Source organism: Haliotis rubra, unplaced genomic scaffold, assembly GCF_003918875.1.
Source record: "Haliotis rubra isolate DU_JTF1 unplaced genomic scaffold, ASM391887v1 Scf738, whole genome shotgun sequence".
Taxonomy (NCBI): Eukaryota; Metazoa; Mollusca; class Gastropoda; order Lepetellida; family Haliotidae; genus Haliotis; species Haliotis rubra.
Genome location: NW_025767455.1, coordinates 280,181 through 305,000, shown reverse-complemented (window position 1 = coordinate 305,000; position 24,820 = coordinate 280,181). Strand labels below are relative to the sequence as shown.

At 38.7% G+C, this 24,820-nt stretch overlaps 1 protein-coding gene across 1 annotated transcript in view; it reads right to left on the bottom strand.

The window, feature by feature from the left end:
- Positions 1–16,611: 16,611 nt before the first annotated feature.
- The window catches only part of LOC124259799 (rhomboid-related protein 2-like), a 108,659-nt gene continuing 100,450 nt past the window's right edge, over positions 16,612–24,820 (bottom strand). The window contains exons 8-9 of the mRNA XM_046694001.1: positions 20,514–20,568; positions 16,612–19,798 (exon numbers count right to left, since the gene is read on the bottom strand). Of these exons, the coding sequence (XP_046549957.1) occupies positions 19,566–19,798; positions 20,514–20,568 (288 nt within the window). The 3' untranslated portion in view covers positions 16,612–19,565. The remainder of the gene's footprint in view (positions 19,799–20,513; positions 20,569–24,820) is intronic.

Below are 24,820 nucleotides of genomic sequence, written 5' to 3'. Positions count from 1 at the left end.
GTGAGCCTGTGTTCAAGGACTATAGTCTATATCTAGAAGGAAATGCTGTGCACACTGCACACGACACTTAACACCTGACAACCACCAGCATACCCGGATTGAAACCACGTGATCAAACCTCCATGATTATGTTTATCAATACCAAAATGACTAATTCTTAAAGAGCGCATTTTGCAATTTTTCCACACCATATTTATTAGAGCACATGCACTTATTCTCGTTAATTAATAACTACGATATTTCGTGATTCTATTTCAAGAGGTGCGGAACTGAACACATTTCTGGTGCTGTGATTTCAGTTAATGTTGTTGACCCTTAAAGATCCGGATAGGGGATGATCTTCAGCAACCCATGCTTGTAATAGGCGAATGACAGGATCGGGTGGTCAGGCTCACTCACTTGGTTGATGCGGAGATCGATGCTCATGATGTCAATCACTGGTCTGGTCCAGACTCGATTATTTACAGACTGCCTTTATATAGCTGAAAATTGTCTTCAGTAACCCATGCTTGTTGTAAGAAGCGCCTAACGGGATCGGGTGGTCAGGCTCACTGGCTTGGATGACACATGTCATCGTTTCCAATATGCGTAGATCGATGCTCATGATGTCAATCACACGATTGTCTGATTCATACTCGATTACTTACAGACCGCCGCCATATACCTGGAATTTGTGGCGTTAAAAACAAACAAACAAAGGTTAACCTCAATGTAAACATTTTATATGTATATTTGATAACACTAGTAGCAGAATATCGCACCCTTGGAATGTTTAAAAAATAACATTTCCCCTGTGGTTATCTACTCAAATCGGACCTGAACCTATCCCCACCTGGCACAAGCCAGCACCTGTGTACAGGTGTGTACAGGTGTGTACAGGTACGTGTAGATACAGGTAACCCGCTCCTGGGACACGCCTAGCCTGTCGTACGATCAGCAATATATATAAACAATAGCTCGTCACGATAACAGGCAGATTCATGTTGTGGTGTTATCAAAGGTTCATCTGGTACAGACAGCATTGTAGACAGTGATTTTGTCGAAATCACATTTGGTAACCAAATGTATCAACTTTGCTCTATTTCGAAACTGAAAGAAACGAAGATATTTAGAAACAATTTTATAATGATGCAAATGTAGCCCTTCTTTTTCTTTATATTTTACGACGGAAATAGCGTGCTTCTTCAGTTTTCATGGCTACGGTTTATTTGATATCATTTATACAAAAATCGTTAATTCTGTAAAATATGTTCCTTTATACAATATGCAAATGGGATAGAGTTTGTTCTGGTGTGTGTACGCATGAAAGACGCATGTTTTATTGTTAATACATTCACGTGTAAAATGTCACATTTGAGCCAACAACTTTTCTGAAATCTGAGTTTTAAAGAGTCCTCTCTGTAGTGCATCTAATGTGCCTGGCATTCTTGTTGTACACGTAATGTCACCTTAGCTGTCAGAGTAAAAAGACCCTTAATAATGAATGAAATTGGCGTGGTACTGGATGAAGCGGACCTAAAATGTTCCGCAGTTACCAAACCTGGACACGACGTACATTGTACGCTGACAACAAAACGACTACCATTCTCCAGAACGGACAGATTTTAGTGAAGGGATTTGATTAAAAAATGAAAATGTAAATAAAAGACATTCTTTATTTCATAAGAGTACAAAGAACTCCATACTTCAACGCTCGTAATACTCTTTACGTCTGCAGTGATATGTGAAGTAAGTGAAAACTGTGTGCAATACTCAAAAAGTAAACAATGATTTTAAACGATCAGAAAGTCAACACTGTCAACACATGTTTAAAACAATCAAAAGTCAACACACTGTTTAAAACGATCAATCATAATCGAGTTACTGATTTAAAAGCAAAACCACAACAAAATCACTATGCTTGATCATAAGCTTTAATAAACACTTTTAATCGTCCTGCCTGGAAATTTCACTTTACCATTGCATATTTAACATACCGCGTTATAATAGTTTCATCTACCGTGAACTTTTTCAACCCAAAATGCTACATACTCGAAGCCTTTGCCCTTGTATTTGGCACCAACGTTGTTGGGGGTGCCATTTTACAACAAACGCATGACTTCCGGTGAAAACGGATTTCCGAGTGTTTTCCGAATGCAATGTCAAAAATACAAGTCTTCGATCAGGTTCGCAATACGTATCGTTTTCATGTAAAAATATTGCGCAGCCCTAGTCACACATGGGTTTAAAACGATGAAAAAGGTCAACACTGTGGTTTTAAAACGATCAAAACGTCAACACTGTTTATAACGATCGACAATGTGATAAACAAAGGTAAAAGCTGCATTAATTGAAATTTACTTCGGCGTTCCCTCCCACGTAAAACTGACACATCTTGAAACAACAGAAATAATGGTGATAGGCGTTTACCCAAACCCACTAACTTGATTATTCTTTCCCTATATTATTCTTCTAAATAGATAACATATAAAACATATTAAAGATGTTACATAATCACATTATTGTGATATTTGTTAGGTAAATAGTACATCTTGTTGGAATCCAGGATCATCCACCCCTAACATCGAAAATACATGACAGTTATCATTATTTGTTCACTGACGGGATCGATCTGGTGGTCATGATTGATACTTGGTTGATGAGTATCTACGTATCCCAATTGCGTAAATCGATGCTCAAGTTGCCTCGTCCTGGAATATTTACACCGCCGTCATAAGTTGGAATATTGCTGAGTAGGGCGTTAAACAACGACAGACAAAACATTTTCATTTAGTTTATGTTATAAAGTTGATTTACCAAATGCTTTAGACATTTCTCTACCCCCAGTCCGTCCATTGTTTGGGGGTGATCGAGGTGAAACTCACCCACTACACCAACCCACGTGGTGTGACGGCGGCGGGAAGATGCTGTGACAACGTCCAGTCCCCACCCCCCTGCCAACCCAACCGGTGTGACCCCTACTTCATCATCTGCATTTCTGAAACCAGCAATGGAGGGTAAGGAACTACTACTCAGGTAAAGACATAGATTTATTCTTCGTTAATTCCATATCCATACCAATTATTAGCATGGTTTGTCGGCACCTTACCCTCCCTCGAGAATTTCACCAAAAGCGGTAATCTTTAATCTGTGTCTCGCTGGACTTTGCTTCCACAATGGAAATATTATTAAAAGCGGTGTAAAAATCAACACGCCTGTGTACATTCATCTGTGGGGCGGAGGTGGAGCCTAGTGGTTAAATCGTCCGCTCGTCACGCTGAAGACCCGGGTTTGATTCCCCTACAAAGGGTACAATGTGTGAAGCCCATTTCTGGTGTCCCCGCCGTGATATTGCTGGAAAAAGGCGGATCTGGTGTGTGTGTGTGTGTGTGTGTGTGGGGGCACCTCCCCTTGTCCTGAAAGTGTATTAAACGACGATTTAAACTCTCGTGAAAACGGGTGAAAATGAAGTGTGCACCCACCCCAACCCCTTTCTCAAAAGTGTGCTCCCCCCTTTCTCAAAAAGCTATATTCGCCCCTGTGGAATACTGCTAAAAACGGCGTAAAACAAACTCACTCACATTTGCCTGTGTGTGATTTCTTGATTTCTTGTTGAGAGCTTCTACAGCTGCCAAACAATAACAAGTTTCTGTTGTCTGTGACTATTGTGACAGGAGCTGCTCATACGCAAAGGAAGTGACGTCATCGTTAACCAACCAGAACACAGCAACGTTCACGACGATGGTAGCAGACAAGCCTAACCCGCTGTCCGCGGAGTTCACGTATTGGCAGGTAAACGGGTTGTATATTTGCAAGCTGTCAATCATTTTAAATATTCTTTCCTCTGAATTCCTCTCAAACATTACTCATCGGCTACTACCTTACTCTGCAATATTCCGTCGGAGAAAGCGAACTTGGACCTCAGTTTGTCGAGCGAACACTTTAATCACTATTCTGCAACTTGAAGTCCTTTTGAAATCAACTCGTGAACATCCGGGTTAGAATTGGTCTTTAGTAACCCATGCTTGTCGTAAGAGGCGACTAACGGGATCGGGTGGTCAGGCTCGCTGACCTGCTTGACACATGTCATCGTATTCCAGTTGCGTAGATCGATGCTCATGCTGTTGATCACTGGATTGACTCGATAATTTACAGACCACCGCCATATAACTGGAATACTGCTGAGTGCGGCGTTAAACAAACAAACGTTTTGAAATCTAATTGATAACACAGTAAACTTAGTTAATTCTAATGATGGCTGGGTGAATGTTATTTTATACCACGTTCATCAACATTTATACGTCAGCAAGGGCGAAACACCAATATTTTGTGCTGCATGCAGCTATATTCACAGCTACAACCAGATGATGAAGGATGAAGAATATACTCCGAAACGCCATGTTTCTCTCACGACACAAATATACGCCACAGTGTCGTAGGGTCACCTGCTCAACGCATTGCTTCAATTTGACGTGAAGGTGGGACTTGAGCCGAGTTCATAACCGAAGTGAGGCGGTGACGTAGCCTTGTGGTTAAAGCGTTCGCTCGTGACGCCGAAGACCTAGTGGTTCGATTGCCAACATGGGATTCACATGGGGACAATGTGTGAAGCCCATTTCTGGTGTCCCCGCCGTGATGTTGCTGGAATATTGCTAAAGATGTGTAAAACCAAACTCAGTCACATCTGAACGAATGGGTACCACGACTCGCGACAGTAATGCAGCGGATCCTGGTTCGTTTTCAACACTAACAAATTGTTTCTACAGACATGAACAGTTTGCTTATTGTTTTGTCGGAAGGGTTCGTTACTACTGGAAGTGGATGTGAACGACAACAACACCGACATCTCGACTAGCGACGACTACATGGGAGGTTTCTCCTTCCGCTACGTCGGTACGCCTGTCTCCAGCACGTCGAACCGTACAACGTCAATACGTCTGACAGCGGGCGACTCTATGTAAGTATTAACAGCTCCCGGGCTCTTCACAAAGAGATCAATTAAAAAGGATCCCTTTCAATCTTTGTGTGACATCATATTCAAGTTTATCCCGGCGTTTCAGCTTCATGTGGGAGAAAATCCCGAAGCACGTCTCCGATGTTTACCCTTCTGTGACACACAGGAAGACGTGTATGAGGTCGACAAACCTAGACACAAAATCGTAGCGAACCGAGATTCGAACCCATTAGCATAGGTTTCTGGTGTGTCCAAGGAACGCAACTCTCCACAACCGTATTCCTTATACTTACAGTGTATCTAAGAGTGTAATAACACCTTTTGGTGTGGGATAGAATTTGGTTTGATTTGATTTAAACATATTTTATTCACAAATGTGAAAACGTTCGGGGACAATGTATCCGACTTAAAATACCCGATCCCTGATCTGGTGCCATAATAGTCGGTGGGTACGATTATTTATGGAGTGGGTGATCGCTCAGAACAATGGACCCTCCGCTTGGACGATCTCTGTCCACAAAGTGGGATGCCAAAACCTCACTGCACGACATCCGGCATGCCTCTTAATTAGTGGTTGGCATCCATTTTAGGAACTCTTAAGTCATGCCAGTGTACACTGTGGTACAGGTAAATCGGATTGGGATTTTCAAATATAAAGCATGGCCATGCTCGCTCATAAGGTTAGGCAGAAGTAACATTAATTTTTTTTTAGTTTTTGAGTCTTTCAAAGAAGTAATGTTTTTCAACACTGAAACATGCACAATACGGAAACATACGAGGTTAATATCATTATCTGATACTGTCATTCAGAAAACACTCGAAGTCTAAGACATATTTTCTTTCATTGGTTTGACTTTAGAAATAGCAAAGAAATACAATCGTAGAATGAACTGCCTCATTTACCATATGTATCGGGTGGCAATGTATATTTACTTACTTAAACATCAGGCAACCTAGATAACGTTGTGTGTAACGATTGCGCAAGTTTGTCGGACCATGAAACTTAGCTGTTCCGATTGGTTTATCGCATTGATAACACTATCTATCATATGATAACAATATTTATCATACCAGAGTGAGATATGTACTGGAAGATACACCCAGCCATGTACTTTACTCGCCATAGATACTGATATTTTATGCACGCTTCAGCTATTTACACAATAACTCACAACGATGACTCGACGTGCCTGAACGATCTCAGACTTTCACGAGGAAAGTATCGTCTCTTATTTTATAGCCTTGACGTTGAAATACGAGCGCGATGTTTGAAGAGCTACTTCGGCAACTACTGTCTGAAATACTGCATCGACCGGGACAACGCCTTCGGCCACTTCACTTGCGACGACAAGGGCAGCGTCGTATGCATGTCAGGTATACGGGTGACAACAACGGTGTGGCTTTGGGGCACCTAACAATAATTTAGCTATATGATGACAGTATGAAAACAGTCGAGTCTGGACTAGAACATCCCGTGCTTGACATCCTGAACTTACACCAAAGTAATTTGGATACTATATTGTTTAATATTCAGCCATTTTCAAGCTTTATGAAGGCCGTCTGTAAATAATCGAGTCTGGATCAGACAATCCATTTATCGACAGTGAGCATCGATCTACGCAATTGGGAACCGATGACATGTGTCAACCAAGCCAGCGAGCCTGACCACCCGATCCCGTTAGTCGCCTCTTACGACAAGCATGGGTTGTGAAGATCAATTCTAACCCGGATCTTCACGGGTACAATAGGACGACATGCAATCAGCGAAGCTATCAAGACTGACGACCAAATTCTAATAACATGGCTGTTGGAGGCTTAACTCTTACCCGGAATACCCACTTATGGGTAACAGTAAAAGTCAATAAAAGGGTGTGACGGGTACACTAGTGGTCGACATGTTGTTTGTTGTTTTACGCCGCACTCAGCAATATTTCAGCTCTGTGGCGGCGGTCTGTAAATAATCGAGGCTGGACCAGTTTTAATGGGTCGGTCTAAATGTTGACTACACACGCCTGATATCCCATCAATAATCGTCAATTATATTCATAGGCGTGTTCAATACTTTATGCAAACGCAAGGCCAGTTCAGTTCGATTCCTTAAATGGCACTACGCCTCGCTGTTGTCAACTGTGGTTCGAGACACGTAGTGGTAAAAATACATCTACTACTTACAAAATTGAAAAATGTCACTGCATCAAACCCTGAGTTCCTTCTGGAACCTTGTGTCTCAAAACACATCTAGACACCCCAGAAAAATTGCCGAAAAGAATTGAAATTCTGTATTAGTAGGTGCAAATGACAAAAAGGCATTAAACAGATTAACGTGAAAATCGGTTTTCTTGTTAAAAACGTGTGTTTGTTAGGGCTTTTTTATGTTATTTTTTCGAAATCCATTAAGTCGTTACCTACATAGTCTAGGATCACTAGCCATATAGGAAACATACAAATGATATAACCCCCACGCATAGAAGTGTTGCCCACCCCATTTGTTGTCTGTGTACATTCCACCCAGGTTGGACGGGGTCGATGTGCACCCTGGTGTCGGCGGCCTGTACCCCCAACCCCTGTCAGAATGCAGGGACCTGCCAGGACAAACTAGGGATGGCTGTTTGTGCGTGTCGACAAGAATACACGGGTAAGACATTAACATTGTAGACTCGGAGTAATTATAATTGAAATTCACCATGGAGCCGAACGGTGGCTAACGGTTACTTTTTGTTTTCAGGGTTTTTTAATTTTCAAGTGTGTTTTATCTGAATAAATGATTTTTGTCAGTTGTGCTACAACACTGTCATGTCACGTATATATTTTAGTAAAGGTCATGGGGAGGTGGGGTAAACAACGGGGAGAGTTCTATGGGTATACAACTGCTTTATTATTAAAATGAGCGACGTTTCGGTGTAGCTACTAACACCGTTATCAAGCAAGTGTTGGTAGCTACACCGAAACGTCGCTCATATTAATATTAAAGAAGTTGTATATCCATAGAACTCCCCCCGTGATCACACCAACTGACTGACCGACTGAGTTTGGTTTTACGCCGCTTATATTCCAGCAACTTCACGGCGGGAACACCAGAAATGGGCTTCACACATTGTACCCATGTAGGGATTCGAACCCGGGTCTTCGGCGTGACGAGCCAACACTTTAACCACTAGGCTACCCCACCGCCCCGATCACACCAACGTCTAAATGCCACTCAAATAAGGTAGGTGGGGTAGCCTAGTGGTTAAAGCGTTCGCTCGTCACGCCAAAGACCCGGGTTCGATTCCCCACACGGGTACAACGAGTGAAGCCAATTTCTGGTGTCACCCGCCGTGATATTGCTGGAATATTGCTAAAAGCGGCGTAAAGTCATACTCACTCACTCACCAGTAAAGATCAAGATGCACGTTTAGAAGTGGAGATGTTAAAGAAGCGTCAGTAAAATATCGAATATCGTAGTTCAAATACCTTTCGCATCCCAGGTAATCTGTGCGAGGTTCCTGTCACTACACCTTCGACAACTCCGGCTTTTACTACTACTACTACTACTACTACTACTACTACTACTACTACTACTACTACTACAGCACCAACAACATCAACTAAAGCCTTGACAGTCAAGAGTGTTACGCTCTTGCCACAAAGCACAGAATCTGTTGCAGGTATGGACTTATTGAATGAGCTTTTTTTACTTGTTATGTACTGACATGTATTACATACATGAGGGTTTGTGTTTGTTGGTAGTTCCTTTGGCAGTAAGTAACGATCCAGTCGTCAGGATCTGTGCTTCTGGCTGAGAAACAATGTCAACTATTGTTGTTTTTTCTCCTATATATATATATATAGCATAGTTAGGCTATGAGTTTGACAAAGTAAAATCTTTATCTTCAAATTTCCTAAGATTGTAATTGATGAAATGGGAAGGAAATATCAATTGTATATTTTGACCAGGCCCCATTTCTCAGAAACAAACATAAGTTTTTACTCAAATCTCAAACTGAGTTCACAATTTGGAACAGCTGAATTTTTAACTCAACTGCATTTTTAATTATAAAAGCCCAAACAACTAAACTAATCTATCCACCAAACTCAAATTATCTTCTATAGTTCGAGTTTAATACCGATTTCAGTTCATTCTGTGAAATGCATTTTCCTACATTTTCTCTAATTTGAGTAAAAAACTCGAACTTAAGTCAAAACCCAGACTTAAGTTTGTTTCGAAGACATCAGGGCCTGTTATACCAGAGTAATTAAAACAAGGGCACATTCAAAGTTGTTTAAAATGAAACCACAATTGTTGTATCACCTTGTTGAGAACTTCCATATAGTATTATAAAAACATTACCCCACACCACCATTTGTCGATCAAAAACTTCTTGTTTTGGATTTTAAATAGCTGAGGATTTTTCTGAGAATTTTATCAATTACCACACACTAACTTACTTATGTTTATACAGATATAACCAATACAGTGCCCAACCAGGCCAACCCTGCTGTTGGGGCAATTCTTGCAGCCGTTGGTGGGTCAGTCTTGTTTGTGTTCATCGTGGGAGTGGCCACTGCAATGTTATACAGGTGAGATAACAAGGGGAATGTAATATACAGGTAACAACTTCCTTATGTTGGCAACAACCTTCAAGGTAAATGACATTCAGATTTTCAAGCAGCTGTGTGTATACAAAACACATTTTGTTTGTAGTTTTAGCTGCATAGATTGATGCATGCTTGGTTGACACATGGCATCATATCCAAATTGTGTAGATTGATGTTCATGCTGTTGATCACTGGATTGTCTGGTCCAAACTTGAAGATTTACAGACCGCTGCCATTAGCTGGAATATTGCTGAGTGTGATGTTAAACAACAAACAAACAATACAAACTAAGAAGCTTAAATCCATAAATACCATGGTCAAACTAAAAACAGTTGTCCAATTAAATAACTCTTGAAAGAAAGAGACGATCTGTGCAAATTTAGTGGTAAGAGCATTTGAGATATTGACATCTCACTGGTGCAAGGGTTTCAAATGGGTCCAGGATATCTATCATAAGAAATATTGTAATATAATACCCTTGCATAAGGAAAATAAGCAACACCATGAGGACTGGGATTCTTTCAATTACTCCTTGAAACAATTCTCCTGAGAATCTTCTTCAACACTAATATGTTACTTACCTCACACTACAGATATTGGAGTATCTTTTCACATTTTCCCTGTTTTTTTTGTAAAATTGTTTCCTTAACTGTCACCATTAATCTAATTAGAAACTTCCTGAATGAACATACTTTATTTCCACAGGAAATATGTATCAACAAAAATGACACACAAAAGGCCATTCAACAAAGTGCACCCTGGCAAAGTCAAGTCATGAAGTCAATCGAAAATGGAGTCATCGCTAACACCAGACACCTGTTCTTGTACTGGCTACCACAGAATGTGACTTTACTGACACATGGGCTGGCTTGGTGATCCATAGGATCCAGTCTGGTGTCATCATTGACACCTTTAGATGAAGACCACATCACATTGGATTGATTCAGTATCTTGCAGTCTTTAATAATTCATGTTGTACGAGTGTTGGGTAGTTCAGTGGGTGGTGTGTTCAGTCATCACATCATGGTTAGGTTTGAATCCCACATGGGTCAAATGTGAATCTGACACCTACCGTGACAATAAAACAATAATTACAGATGGCTCAATTATGGTTAAGCCACATCTTTCATATCCAGAGAGACATTGTACAAAATGACTTTGGCGCTAAGGTTAACCTTAGTAAAGGTTATTTTGTATAACAGCACCAAGAGGAATAATGTCATCAGACCAGTGCTTAACAAATCAGCAGCAGCTACAATTGTTTAAATATCTCATAAATGATCTGTTTTGATTTGACATAAATTCCAAATACATATACTGGTAGCTTCCATTTTAAACTCAAGATATGGTGTAAATAACAGTTAATGATTTTGTACTTGTTCATGTTATTTTTGTGCTTTACTTATCAAACCAAGGTTTAACTGAGCACATGCTTCATATTCCTTACGACCCGTGAAGATCCGGGTTAGAATATTGATCTTCAGTAACCCATGTTTAACGGGACAACTAACGGGACTGGGGTCAGACTCGCTGGCTTGGTTGGCACATGTCATCGTATCCCAATTGCGTAGATACATATACCGGTAGCTTCCATTTTAAACTCAGACTCGCTTATTTACAGACCGCTGCCATATAGCTGGAATATTGCTGAGTGCGACGTAAAACTAAACTCACTCACTCACTCATATTCCTTACCTTCCCTGTAGGGATTTAAAGCTAAACGAACCTCATCTGGCTATGTGGTTAAACTGGGGATTAGAGGTGTGATGTTGGTGTGTGTGTATCTTGTTACTAGTTTGTTGGGCATGGATTTAATATTTTATTGATCTGATACTTTTGTAGCTGATGATACGGCAGTATATTTCTGTCATAAATATAATAGGTGAAATAAACTGCATTTTAACATCTTTTCCAAGATTATTTTCTTATGTATGATGTGTGTCGATGTACTGGCCTGGACTACTGTCAGTTTTATGGTGCCATCAGAGATATCATGTTACAGTTTAACATTGATACCATACTCAGTACAGTAATCTGACTCTTAGCTGAAATGTGCTTGTTTTATCCCCTTAATGCAGAGCACCAGGCAGGATTACAACAAGTACCATTTTTGAACATCTGTTAGTATGAGTGAGTGAGGTGAAGGTGAGGTGAAATTGGATTATAGGTCGTGCTTGAGAATATTTCGCTCATATGACGACGTGCATGTGTGTGTATGTGTATGTGCGGCTGCTTGTACTAGCCCAGACTTAAGCTGGTTTTATAGTGCTAGCCCACTGAGATACCATGCCGCAGTGAAGCATGAATACCCCACTCAGACACATTATACTGACTCCGAGCCGACCAGTCCTTGTACCCATTAATGCCGAGCGCCAGGCAGGGACCAAAAGTACCATATTTTAACGTCTTTTGGTATGACGAGGTCGGGGATCGAACCCGCGGCCTTCCGCTCTCCGGGCGGACGCTCTAACCACTACACCACAGAGGCGGTTCGAGTGAGTGAGTGAGTTAGTGAGTGAGTGAGTGAAGTTTTACCACACTTTTAGCAATATTCCAGCAATATCATGGTGGGGACACCAGAATGGGCTTCACAGATTGCACGCATGTGAGGAATCCAACCCAGGTCTTCAGCGTGATGAACAAATGCTTTAACCACTAGGCTACCCACCGCCCTCTGTTGGTATGATGCTACCATGGGTCAAACTCAAGACTTTTTCGAGAAGATTCCTGGCAAATGCTCCATCTATTAGACCACAAAGGAGGTCAATGTACATCTTATAACTTCAGCATATGGTGAGTGAGTGAGTGAGGTGAAGGTGAGGTGAAATTGGGTTTTACGTCGTGCTTGAGAATATTTCGCTCATATGACGACGTGCATGCGTATGTGTATGTGCGGCTGCTTGTACTAGCCCAGACTTAACTGGTTTTATAGTGCTAGCCCACTGAGATACCATGCCGCAGTGAAGCATGAATACCCCACTCAGACACATTATACTGACTCCGAGCCGACCAGTACTTGTTGTACCCATTAATGCCGAGCGCCAGGCAGGGACCAAAAAGTACCATATTTTAACATCTTTTGGTATGACGCGGTCGGGGATCGAACCCGCGACCTTCCACTCTCCGGGCAGACACTCTAACCACTACACCACGGAGGCGGTTCGAGTGAGTGAGTGAGTGAGTGAAGTTTTACCACACTTTTAGCAATATTCCAGCAATATCATGGTGGGAACACCAGAATGGGCTTCACATATTGCACCCATGTGAGGAATCCAACCCAGGTCTTCAGCGTAATGAACAAATGCTTTAACCACTAGGCTACCCCACCGCCCTCTGTTGGTATGATGCGACCATGGGTCAAACTCATGACTTTTCGAGAAGATTTCCTGGCAAATGCTCCATCTATTAGACCACAAAGGAGGTCAATGTACATCTTATAACTTCAGCATATGGTGAGTAAGTGAGTGAGTGAGTAGTGAGGGAGGGAGGGAGGGGTGTCAACCTGATTATACAAGAAAATTTGGTTATGTTTCCACTTTTACTGACTTCACAAAACCCATAAACACAGGTTTGGTGCTCACAAACCTAGGACCATTATCAGGGATTCAAACTCATCCTATACCTGGGAGGTAAGGGACATAACTCCACACACCAACTTGTGACATCACAGAACTACCTGTTCCCCCTTTCACATACAATGGAATGTCAAGCTACCAGATAAAAATAGTTTCCGGGAACATTATCAGCTTACCTGTGTTAAGTTCATCATCCATTAATAATGCAGATACTAAAAAAGACAAAACAGTGAAAATTGATCATTTATTAGAAAATGACAAGAAGAATGATATGATATTTACAATGACCACATAAGACAATGGTACACATAATGACTGTATCATGTATAATATATGTGCATAATGTGATTATTAATATCATATACAACGGCCAGACAGACCTGAACATATCGACCATCTTCATCTCCGCCATCCAAGCAGCTGCCTCCGCAGCTCAGCACAAACTTACGTTACACTTACACTCTCAGTGTATAGTACTGGTCAAAACAAATTCACAAAAATGATTCTAAAGCATACTTTTTAAAAAGTATTTTAAAACTTGTATCAGTTGGTGAAACAAGGTTACAAAAATACATTAAACTTCCGACTTCATTTATTATTCCATTTCCTGTCGGGTCCTTGTTAATTTTTAAAAAGAAAATCAGCATATTTTCTAAACAAGTCATTTATAAGTAGCATCATTTGGTGAAACAGAGATAAACATAAAAATATTATTAAATATATATATTTATTACCTTCAGAGTTTTGTATTCCTTAGATTAGTGAACTGACTTGATGTTAGGAAAGTAAATATTATCAAAACATAATTTCTTCACAATTTGTTAATCAGGATCCACTTGCACAAAGCGATCTTAGCGTTACAATGATTGTAAGTTTAAGTTAAAGTATGGGAGTTACAATCACCTCAGCACTAAGATCGCTTTGTGCAAGTGGACCTTGGTAATTTTCTTAAATTGTTTTGAGATAAACAGCGCTATTAGAACACAATGTATGTACATGCTTATATAGCATCCGCAAGTTTTACAAAGTATCATTACATTGCAGAGAATTACATAAGTCATCACTTGGATGTGAAATGCCAGTGTATGATCACGACTGATCAATGAATCAACTCACACTAAAAATGAATAAACATTCTACTTTACATATTAGTATTAACACACAAGAGAGAAGAAAAATGTATGTTTGGACATACACGTCATATACTCAATGCCAAACACACATCGACTACCAATCTAAATGTAAATATGAAAACAAGAAAAATCCCTGAGTTATAACATTTTCTTCACATAAATTCAGGATATTTCATGTTCAAAAGGCCATAATAATTATTTATGACATTTCCATCATATGACTACATGTACTTGCTCAACCTACATTAAGACCTGCCAGAGACAAGCAAGTGGATAGACACAAGTGTGAAGTTTGTGACATACAATGCATGCAACAAAATAATAACTACAATGAACATAGCTGCTTTTTTGTTCAAGCTAATTTGATGAAAATCTTAATTCATTTATAATGGCTGACATCAAAAATACTCCAAGAGGTTACCATGGCAATTTATATGTCTACTACCTATATGAAAAAGGTTGAAAAACATGTAAAACATAAAAGAAAACATAAGTCAAAGGGGTTTTGGTCCATATCTACATCTCATATATCCATTTTGATCAAACTTACACTCGTGATCAAAGACAACCATTAAAAGTATTCATGTTCGCGTTTATCGATATTAGCATCTTTAGAAGCATAACTCTAAACTCCTCGCTTTGAAGATTTAAGTATACTGGTGTTAAATTGGATTGAAGATTGACTTCATAGGTTTCCGAAATGTAGTTATTAAATTCAGTTTTTCTGATCTTTTTCTGGTAAAATGTCTGGGTGTCTTCAGATGTACAGCATCTTTAAGGGGAATTTAATTTGAGAAGAGATTCTCCTTTATTCCTGATATGTTATAAAGCAACATAAAGCTATATAGTTTCTTAAAGATGATATGTTATGTACACAAATATCAATCTGTAAAATCATGTATTCCAGATGATGCTCAATCTCTTTTTGCAGATATCAGTCACTTTGTGTAAGTGTATTGAAATATTTGTTTCATGAAACAGCTGTATCATAAAACAGTTGTATCGTGAAACAGTTGTATCATGACACAGTTGTATCATGACATAGTTGTATCATGAAACAGATGTATAATGAAACAGTTGTATAATGAAACAGGTGTATCATGAAACAGTTGTATCATGACACAGTTGTACCATGAAACAGTTGTATCATGAAACAGTTGTATCATGAAACAGTTGTATCATGACACAGTTGTACCATGAAACAGTGTATCATGAAACAGTTGCATCATGACACAGTGTATCATGAAACAGTTGTATCATGAAACAGTTGCATCATGACACAGTTGTACCATGAAACAGTTGTATCATGAAACAGTTGTATCATGACACAGTTGTACCATGAAACAGTTGCATCATGACACAGTGTATCATGAAACAGTTGTATCATGAAACAGTTGTATCATGACACAGTTGTACCATGAAACAGTGTATCATGAAACAGTTGTATCATGAAACAATTGTATCATGAAACAATTGTATCATGAAACAGTTTTACTCTTTGTTTCTGTACCACAAATTATCTTCAAATAGATTATCTTCAAATGTGGTTTTGTACCAAAGCAATAAGTTTCAAGTATCTCTTATCTTCCAGATGTGATATGACCTCATTTGTTTTTAATTTGAAAAATGAAATATTCATAATTGGCAGTGTTCAAAATCAATAACTGAAGCGGGATACCATCATATGACAACTGGTTAAGAGCCAAGCCACACAACACTTTAAGCTGCCATTGCAGTACTCTCAGAAACTGACAACACATGCTTTCTTACAGAGCATTATGAATTTAATAAAAATACCAATAATAACTAAATTAATAACTCTAGCGAGACACATTACAGCTGAAATTGCATTTGCTGGTTTGATAGCATGATGATAACTGAATATTAATAGCCACTCAACAAAGATGACTTTACATAATTTGATAAAGTTTCAAAGCTGTTATTAAACACAGAGCCGAGAAGTGTCTCTAAAGTATTTCAAATTATTAAAATATCATTTTCTGTTTGAATGGTTTGGATACTGTAAAGATTTTTCCATCTTGTTAAATCTGGACTAACCATTCTGCTATGTTATAAGCCCCCAGGTAATGTTCTTCAATATATTACTCATTTGGAAAATTCACTGTTATCAATATACAAATATTAGTTACAAGATTGTCATAAATTAATGTGTGTATTCCTGTCAAATTTTGAGTATAATACATCTCTGTATGTTACAGTCAGCATCATCAGCAATTGATGCTGGGGTACATCAAAAGATGTAAAGTGTGAAAATGTGTGATGATTTCACATGAAATAAGTTAGGAGTGAGTGAGTGAGTGAGTATGGTTTTACGCCACTTTTAACAATATTCCAGCAATATCACGGCAGGGAACACCAGAAACGGGCTTCACGTATTTACCCATGTGGGGAATCAAACCCGGGTTTTCAGGGTGATGAATGGACGCTTTAACCATTAGGCTACCCCACCACCAAAATAAGTTAAGCACTGTGGAAAATATTTACACAATCATAAGAACAATATTAGATGTGTTCATATGAAAGAATTAGACTTTGTTCATTACAATGATGTGGACTTCAAACAGCACTAGATGCATAGGTAAGGCTCACATGCCATGTTTTAGGCTGTTATATGAAGTTTTCAGGGAGCATTCATTTGTACAAGGGCAACTGACCCTAGATGATCTTCTCTGAAGGTGTTGGTAAAAACAGTACACATGTACGGTAAAAAATCATCTTGATCACAGGCTTGCTCATATTTTCATGTTCTTTTCAACTCTTAAAACTCTTTTTCACTCATTTTGAATGATGATGTAGTTTATCATGTTAGAAGTAAACAATTAGCGAGTCAAAGAAAAATGTCTAGTTATCGGCCATTTTGAAAATGTCTGCTAACTTTCGTATCCCACTTCAAACATTCATATCTGACATTTTCAGGGTGTAACTCAAGGACCTCAATCCTACCTCATACTTTCATAGTGTATATATAATACTGAAAAGAAGTTTAATAACATCTAACATGTGTCCTACTTACAGCATAAAACGTAATAGTATAAAACAGAGGTGTGTTAACTATGAACACCAAACCCATAATTGTTTTTACAGGTTGTGAAATATTAGCATCAACCTAAGTTTATTCCTCAGATGTTCAAACTATTGACAAAGTCGTAAAAAAGATTACATAACTTGTAGATATTCTATCAACTGTCCTTGTAATGGTCAATATTTCAGCACTACCAATCTACCGGACCCCACAAAACAACCCTGAGACTGCAGTGATATCTGATGATGCTGTTACATATAGACCACGGAAAAACAGTGTCAAGATTTTTTTAATTGCATTTACTTGGTTCATAGATCCCCAGGATTTCAAAACTGTCTCTTTTTGAAGTCTGATAAGAAGATGTCGTGACCACTGCACAGAAGATTGATCTGGAAATAGATGTAATTTGATGAACAGCCAAAAACCCACTTAAAGAATTTCGAAGATGTTGGTTAAATCAGAGCCGTTTTTCTCTCCCCATCAATGATACTAATGTACCGAGATGTCTATTTTTGTTTCTAAAAGTGTTCACAAGTTTAAACTGATGCTGATATTGGCAGGCTGATATGTTCTTTGAAAAAACATAACTATTCATTAAATAATAAGTAATGTTCATGATTAATTTCTGGAACAGGTACCTCTCTATTGTATCAACTGGGTGAAATTGGGTTTAATGTCAGGTCAAAGATTATCGTATTTATATGGAGATGTACATGTCGCTGTTTGTACAAGTCCAGTGAGTGAGTGAGTGAATTGTATAACAAGCGAACGCCTTAACGACTAGGCTACCCCACCGCCTCTGCACAAGTTCAGGCCTACAGCAGTTATATACTGTCAGATCGATAAGACATGCCTCTGTTTAAAATGGATATCCAGACACAGGTGAACAATTCAAAGAGAACCATTCCATGGAATCACCAAAATACATATCAACCAAACAATAATTCATTAGACCACAGATATATTTTTGATAATGTCAGAAAGGATTCTCCCAAGACCATGAATATTCAATGTCTGTTGGTTGTTTAATTTCACACTCAGCAATAATCCAGATACTCTCCAGTCACTCTGGACAAGAGAAACCAGTGACTGATAGTGCAAGCATCAATACGCATCATCCTTATACAATGACTTGGTCACTTACCCTGGTCACCCAGTCCATTACGTTACCTGTTGAGGCAAGCACTGTTTGGTAGGGATCAGTTTTAAGCTTGATTCCCCACATTGTCAAGCTTATGAAGGAGTACATTCTTGTTTCACTGTGAGAGAGAATCCTGATAGATAGACTAGAAGACTGATCAGTGCTAGTCAACTAGTCAGTGTGTATCTCCACTAAGACCTGAAGCACAGCATTGTAATAGGATTCCTTATGTGATGAAATTCAGATTTCACCTTAACACAAACAGTTAAGATTCATGGCAATAGAAGAATCTAAAACACATTAACTCATGACTTCAAGCAAGAAAATACTTCTTGGAGCAAAATCCATATTTTCAATTAGTCAATGGTTTCAAGTAACAGGTTAGCTAATCACACATTGTCTGACTAGAGTTGCTATGAGTAAAGCACTGTTAGCTCAGGGCTGGTTAAACCTTCAAACAGTAACTGACTCACCTATAGCACTACAGCTTTGAGATTAGGTACTCTGTATAACACAAAAGTCATCACTGTGAATGGCCATACTGAACAACACATCTCAATCTCACTGATCTTTAGATCTGATGGTGATACGTCTCAATGTTAAGATCTGACGATACCAGGTATGTCTGGTCAGGTAAACTCAGGTTCCCCAATCAAAATGAAGGATGGGTTCTTGAGCCAGACAAATGTTAGTTTTGTGAAACTATTTGGCTTCATTTACCACATGGAAATTTGAAAGTCAAAAGAATACTACCAACTCAAATAAACATTTGATAGTACATCCTTTTGTGTGCAGATGCTACGTTCTAAAGGGTCAAGGATGTATGATATATCCACAAATCAGATATGCTTGTCTCCGAAACCTTAATTCTGACTGGTTGATTGGAAGGTTCATTTGATGCAACCTCCTCCAGAAGTGTCCTCAGATCTTGACACAGAGGAGCATTGTGTCGAAGTAAAAGATTCTAATTAGACTGAACACATCCGTGATGAACACAATCCACACAAGAGTTTTTAAATAACGCTTGCAAAGTTAATCAAAGGTAAGAAATAAATACACAAAAACCAAAACTGATTGTCCACATAGTGAAGTGATGATCTAGTCTGCAAGGTCAGCATCTTCATCCATCGAACTCTAACACAGTCACTTCCGGTCAACACGGTCAGTAGTAGAAAATATTCCAGAAGATGGCGAACACGACACAACCAAGGTACACAGCTAGAGCTATCCACCATACATACTGTTCATGTAACTTCTGCTCAAAGTTCTTGAGCACCACCAAACCTATAGTTAGTCCTGCCAGCGCCCCCATCAGGTGGGCCACATACCCGACAGGGGGGACAACTTCCTTATGAACATAGCGATCCCATATAGCAAATCCTACATCTGCACTTGCTGAAAGAAAAACAAAAGTATATTACTATTATATATCGTTTAGAAAATTTTCTTCATTTTGCATGTTCAATAAATGTAATGCTTATTGTGACTATGTGATATTTAAATGATTTTGTTTGGATCCATTTTTAAAATTGCTCATTCGCAAACAACTGTACTACACTTTTGTACCATGCTGATTTTGATTTTAGTTCATGTTTTGTTAAAAACAAAGTACCTTTGTCATCTCTTTTAGTGGATAATTGAGGCTCAGGTTATGTTGACATTTTGTATGTAATAAAAATTAAAAAATAATTTACAAGATGGAGAATTAATAAGTGTGAATGGACATAAATGATGGCAAAACATTATGCATTAAAATCTTTTATGTCCCTCGATAGTTCTCTATACTTAGCAAAAGTGAGTGAGTGAGTTTAGTTTTACGCCGCACTCAGCAATATTCCAGCTATATGGTGGCGGTCTGTAAAAAATCGAGTCTGGACAAGACAATCCAGTGATCAACAGCATGAGCATCGATCTGCACAATTGGGAACCAATGCCATGTGTCAACCAAGTTAGCGAGCCTGACCACCCGATCCCGTTAGTCGCCTCTTACAACAAGCATAGTCGCCTTTTGTGGCAAGCATGGGTTGCTGAAGACCTATTCTATCCCGGATCTTCACGGGTCATACTTAGCAAGAACAGTTATGACATAAATACCACAACCCACACTCACCTATAATGAGAATAGCTGCCAGTTTCAGGATTCCAAGCTCCATGTGGGTGTAGTTCTGTAAAACAAAGAGACTGATGTAAACTTCACACCATAACAACAAATCAAAGGGATGAAGTCATTTCCATAATTATAATAAATCTCTGCTGAAGGGAGAGTCTGTTTATGAGAGCAGTGTTTATGATTCACTGTCACAAAACACTTAAAAAATGTAGGATTCATGAAAAAGTGAGCATATCCTGCCTCACTGTCACAAACACATGCAAAGCCAAATCAATTGTTCACCTGAAAATGACACAGGGACATAGTAAAGTCAGAATGGGGAATAAAATTAGACATCATTGATGTAAAAATTCAGAAATGTCCTCCACATGTCTGCCATAAATCTTTGCTAAGCTTTGCTAATGACTGCTGTAGCAACCTTTGCGCAAGAGTCATTTGATGCTCTTTGAAATGTTTGCAGAAAGAGTTGTTCAATCGTGAAATGAAGACAACAAAGGCTGGAGCTTCTGGAACATTGATCAACATAAAGGAAAACCTGACTACCAGTAGATTGAAGTCATGCCTCTTGTGATACATTCTGGAGAGTAGCTTTTTGTAACTAGATGATTTATATACCCAAAGCAAATGTTCTTGGCCAAATTCCCTTATTCTGATTGTTGCCAATTCAAGCAGAAATTCTGACTGCATAATGACACAGACCAGGAAGTAGGGGAGGGGAGTGCACATGTCTATTTCTTGCTTAAATGTCCTATCAGGGGCAGTGGAGTAGTCTAGTGGTTAAAGCGTCTGGCTCCAATCTCCAAGAGTGTTTGGTAACGTTCACAGAACTATTGTCATTTTGGGTTCAAATCCCCAAATGGGTACAATGTGTGAAGCCCATTTCTGGTGTCCCCCGCCGTGATATTGCTGGAATATTGCCAAAAGCGGCGTAAGAGTAAAGTCACTCACTCACTTTCACACAAGTACTAGTTTACCCATGTCAAAAATGGCTTACATTCACACAACCAAATACAATATTAAACATTGTACACAGTCTTCTCTGTACAGTGAATGTGGATCATCAAAACATAACATGACAAACTTCATTAAAGCAGATGTTCACAAGTCGACGGTAACATTCATGAACTGACAAGAAATAACACCAAAGGTTATTTCAAGACACGGCTTCTTATTCCATTCATTTCTTCTAACCCTGATACTATTTGCAGATGTTTAAATGAACTTTGCAGCACAAGCCCCTTGGTGAGGAACAGAGCAAATGTCATCAGATACAAAAAGGTCAATTTCATGTTTTATATTCTTTTGCTCTTTCAATAAACCGAGAAGACGGTTCCATGCTCGAAGTTCTAAAATAACTAGAGAAACCCAATGGGAGGTTTTGGACAGATTAGTTCCCACGGGGCACAGTTTGATTGAAGAGATGGCTAAATAAGGATCAGGATCAAGTAAGTGTTTGTCAGGGCAAGATTTGAGGATTTTAACTCTTGTCCTAAAATATTTGTAAAAATGCTGACTTCGGCATAAAAGACAATTCCATTGTGGCAATCACATATATGAAATCCAATATGGCAGCATTACTTGTCATGCAATGTGAAGGTGTTGGGCATTTATTGTCCATCTTACTTGTCCAGTAATAGATATGATGAATATGTTCAGCTGACTTAGGTCTTGGGGAGTCTGATTTTATCTACATGTCCATATGTCAAAATACACATGTCAGATTAGGAGACAGACACAAGTGCTAACTGGTAAAGAGTTAAATGTGACATGTGTTATTTCTAGGATAACACTTTCTGTTAAATACCGATTCTACTAGTGTTGGGAATTGGTTAAAATCTCATAATTGATGATTGGTTCATTACTACCGATCAATCATCGAACATAATTGGTTGGCATCATTTATGAAATTTGTTAATGCACATAAAAATAAGGTAAAAAACAAGTAGTTCTCTCCGGGTTTTTTGGCAAAATTTCACATCTTTAAAGGATGACTAGTATGTTAGGAACATAAATTTCTTGGAGTCTTTAAGATAAATTCAATCATGACTTGAAACGAGCTTGTAGTGCTTATGAAATGTAACAGACAAAACCAACCTTGTGAAATATATTGTTAATGAAAACAAGTGTTCCAGAATTGTTTGTGTTCGATTATGAGAAATTGTGATCGATTGCTTGGTCGTTTAGTCACTACGACCAATCTTCGATTATTTCAATTAATCGGACCACCACTAGATTCTACTACTTTTTTCTAGTTGTGTTCCATCTGTGATTTGAACCCAGACTCTCAAAGTGAGGCACCAAACCCCCATCCCACTCCGCCACCATGGTTCCATATTACTGAGTAGAGCGTTAAACAAGAAACAAACAAACACCATAGCTTCCGATTCTAACTTTGTGTGCTGGTAATTTGGTGCTTGGTTCATGTGCTAACTTCAAGCACTAGACAGGGAAACAACAAGTACCATCTGCATAGAAAGGGGGTTTCATGTTAAAAATGAGGGGAACAGAACCCAGAGCTTTGGTGTGGTGACCAATGCTATAACCACTAGACGTGTCATCTAAAATTGATCTGCTTTCCTCAAATGAATAAAATATGAATATATCTCAAAACATTTTCTAACAGAATTTCCTTTTTCTTGCTTAATTTCACCTCTGTTTACTTTTTATTTACTTAAATAAATGATTATTTTATTCACTGGACATAAAAAAAAGTAGGTACGTCCTTTTTCTATTAAAAGAATCCAACTGCTTTTCAACTTTTATTTTAAAACTGTAGTGCAATAAAGAATCCTGATATTTTCTCCTTGACACATCCTTGCATCAATATTGACATAATGGTCACAGAGGGAAGTGAAAATTAGTGCCATGTATCCATGTTAATCCCCAACCTGCAGTTCAAAGTGCTACAACACTCCAAGAATAGAAATTGTGGAACTCATATTTACTACACTGGAAATAACACAGAATCCTTTAGGGAAACAGTTTCACCCAGGATTCTCTTTAAGCAGAGACCGAGGACCAAACAAAAATAATGTTTCGAAGAAATATTGACATCATGGCTGCCTCACCTAGGCAAAGCATACACAGTTTCCTCTTAAAGTAACCTATTTTTATGCTCCAGTAAAAACGGTATAGAATTATTCAAGAGTTGGCTTTAAGTACAAATACATTGTGTTATACACTCACGTCCAATCAATATTGGCTTTCGTTTCCTATTCCAGTTAACGCTAATGACGGTTTTCATTGCCTTTTAACTAATACAGTTGATGTCCAACTTAGATGAAGGATTGGAGCTGGGTAATACCGAGTCTCATTTGTCTATTTCCCCACTGAGCGTGTGTTGAATTACTTCACATTAAAATGAGTGATGCTGTTTGGTATGCCAATATTTCAACATTAGACCGAGCTTGTTACATGCAAGTCACCAACAAAATCGTCTTGTCATTTACATAGTACAGTTCTTTTCTTAGTGGTTCTTGCAAAGTCTATTCTTGTTTTACTCCGATTTTATTTGATGTAGGAAATGTATAAAATAAAATGACATTATTAACCTGCACTGGAAACAATATTAGAAGGACACAAAAATAAATTCATTAAATAGATTGCTAAAAACACATCTCCTAATGCCATAAATCAGTCACAGAGTAAGAGATTTGGAAACAATTTAAATAAGGAAACTCCATCACAGTGTTGAACACTTTGGTTAAACGTGATAAGGAAGGTGAGGTTGCTGTGAGGAGCTTAGTAAATGCATGAGTGAATAGTTGCATGATTTGTCATTTAACACCGCACTCAGCGATATTCCAGCTGTATGACGACAGTCTGTAAATAATCAAGTCTGGACCAGACAATCCAGTGATCATCAGCATGAGCATCAATCTACACAGTTGGGATACGATGACATGTGTCAACCAAGTCAGCAAGGCTGACCACTGATCCTGTTAGTCGCCTCTTACAACAAGCATGGGTTACTGAAGATCAATTCAAACCCAGATCTTCACGGGTCCATGAGTGACTGACTGAGTTTGGTTTTACACCACTTTTAGCAATATTCCAGCAACATCACGGCGGGGGACACCAGAAATGGGCTTCACAAGTTTCCATGAGTGAATAGATTCATGTGGAATGAACATTATTTGCTATAGATGCTGACGAGTAATTGGGGAAGAGTTAGGGTTTGTTACATCATAGCTATACATTCAAACTGTTTTTAAAAATGTGTTTTCATTTGAACATTGTTGATCTTGATAGCTACCATTAATTTTCTGCATTAACAAATTTCACTTCAATTTGTCATGTCCTTTCAA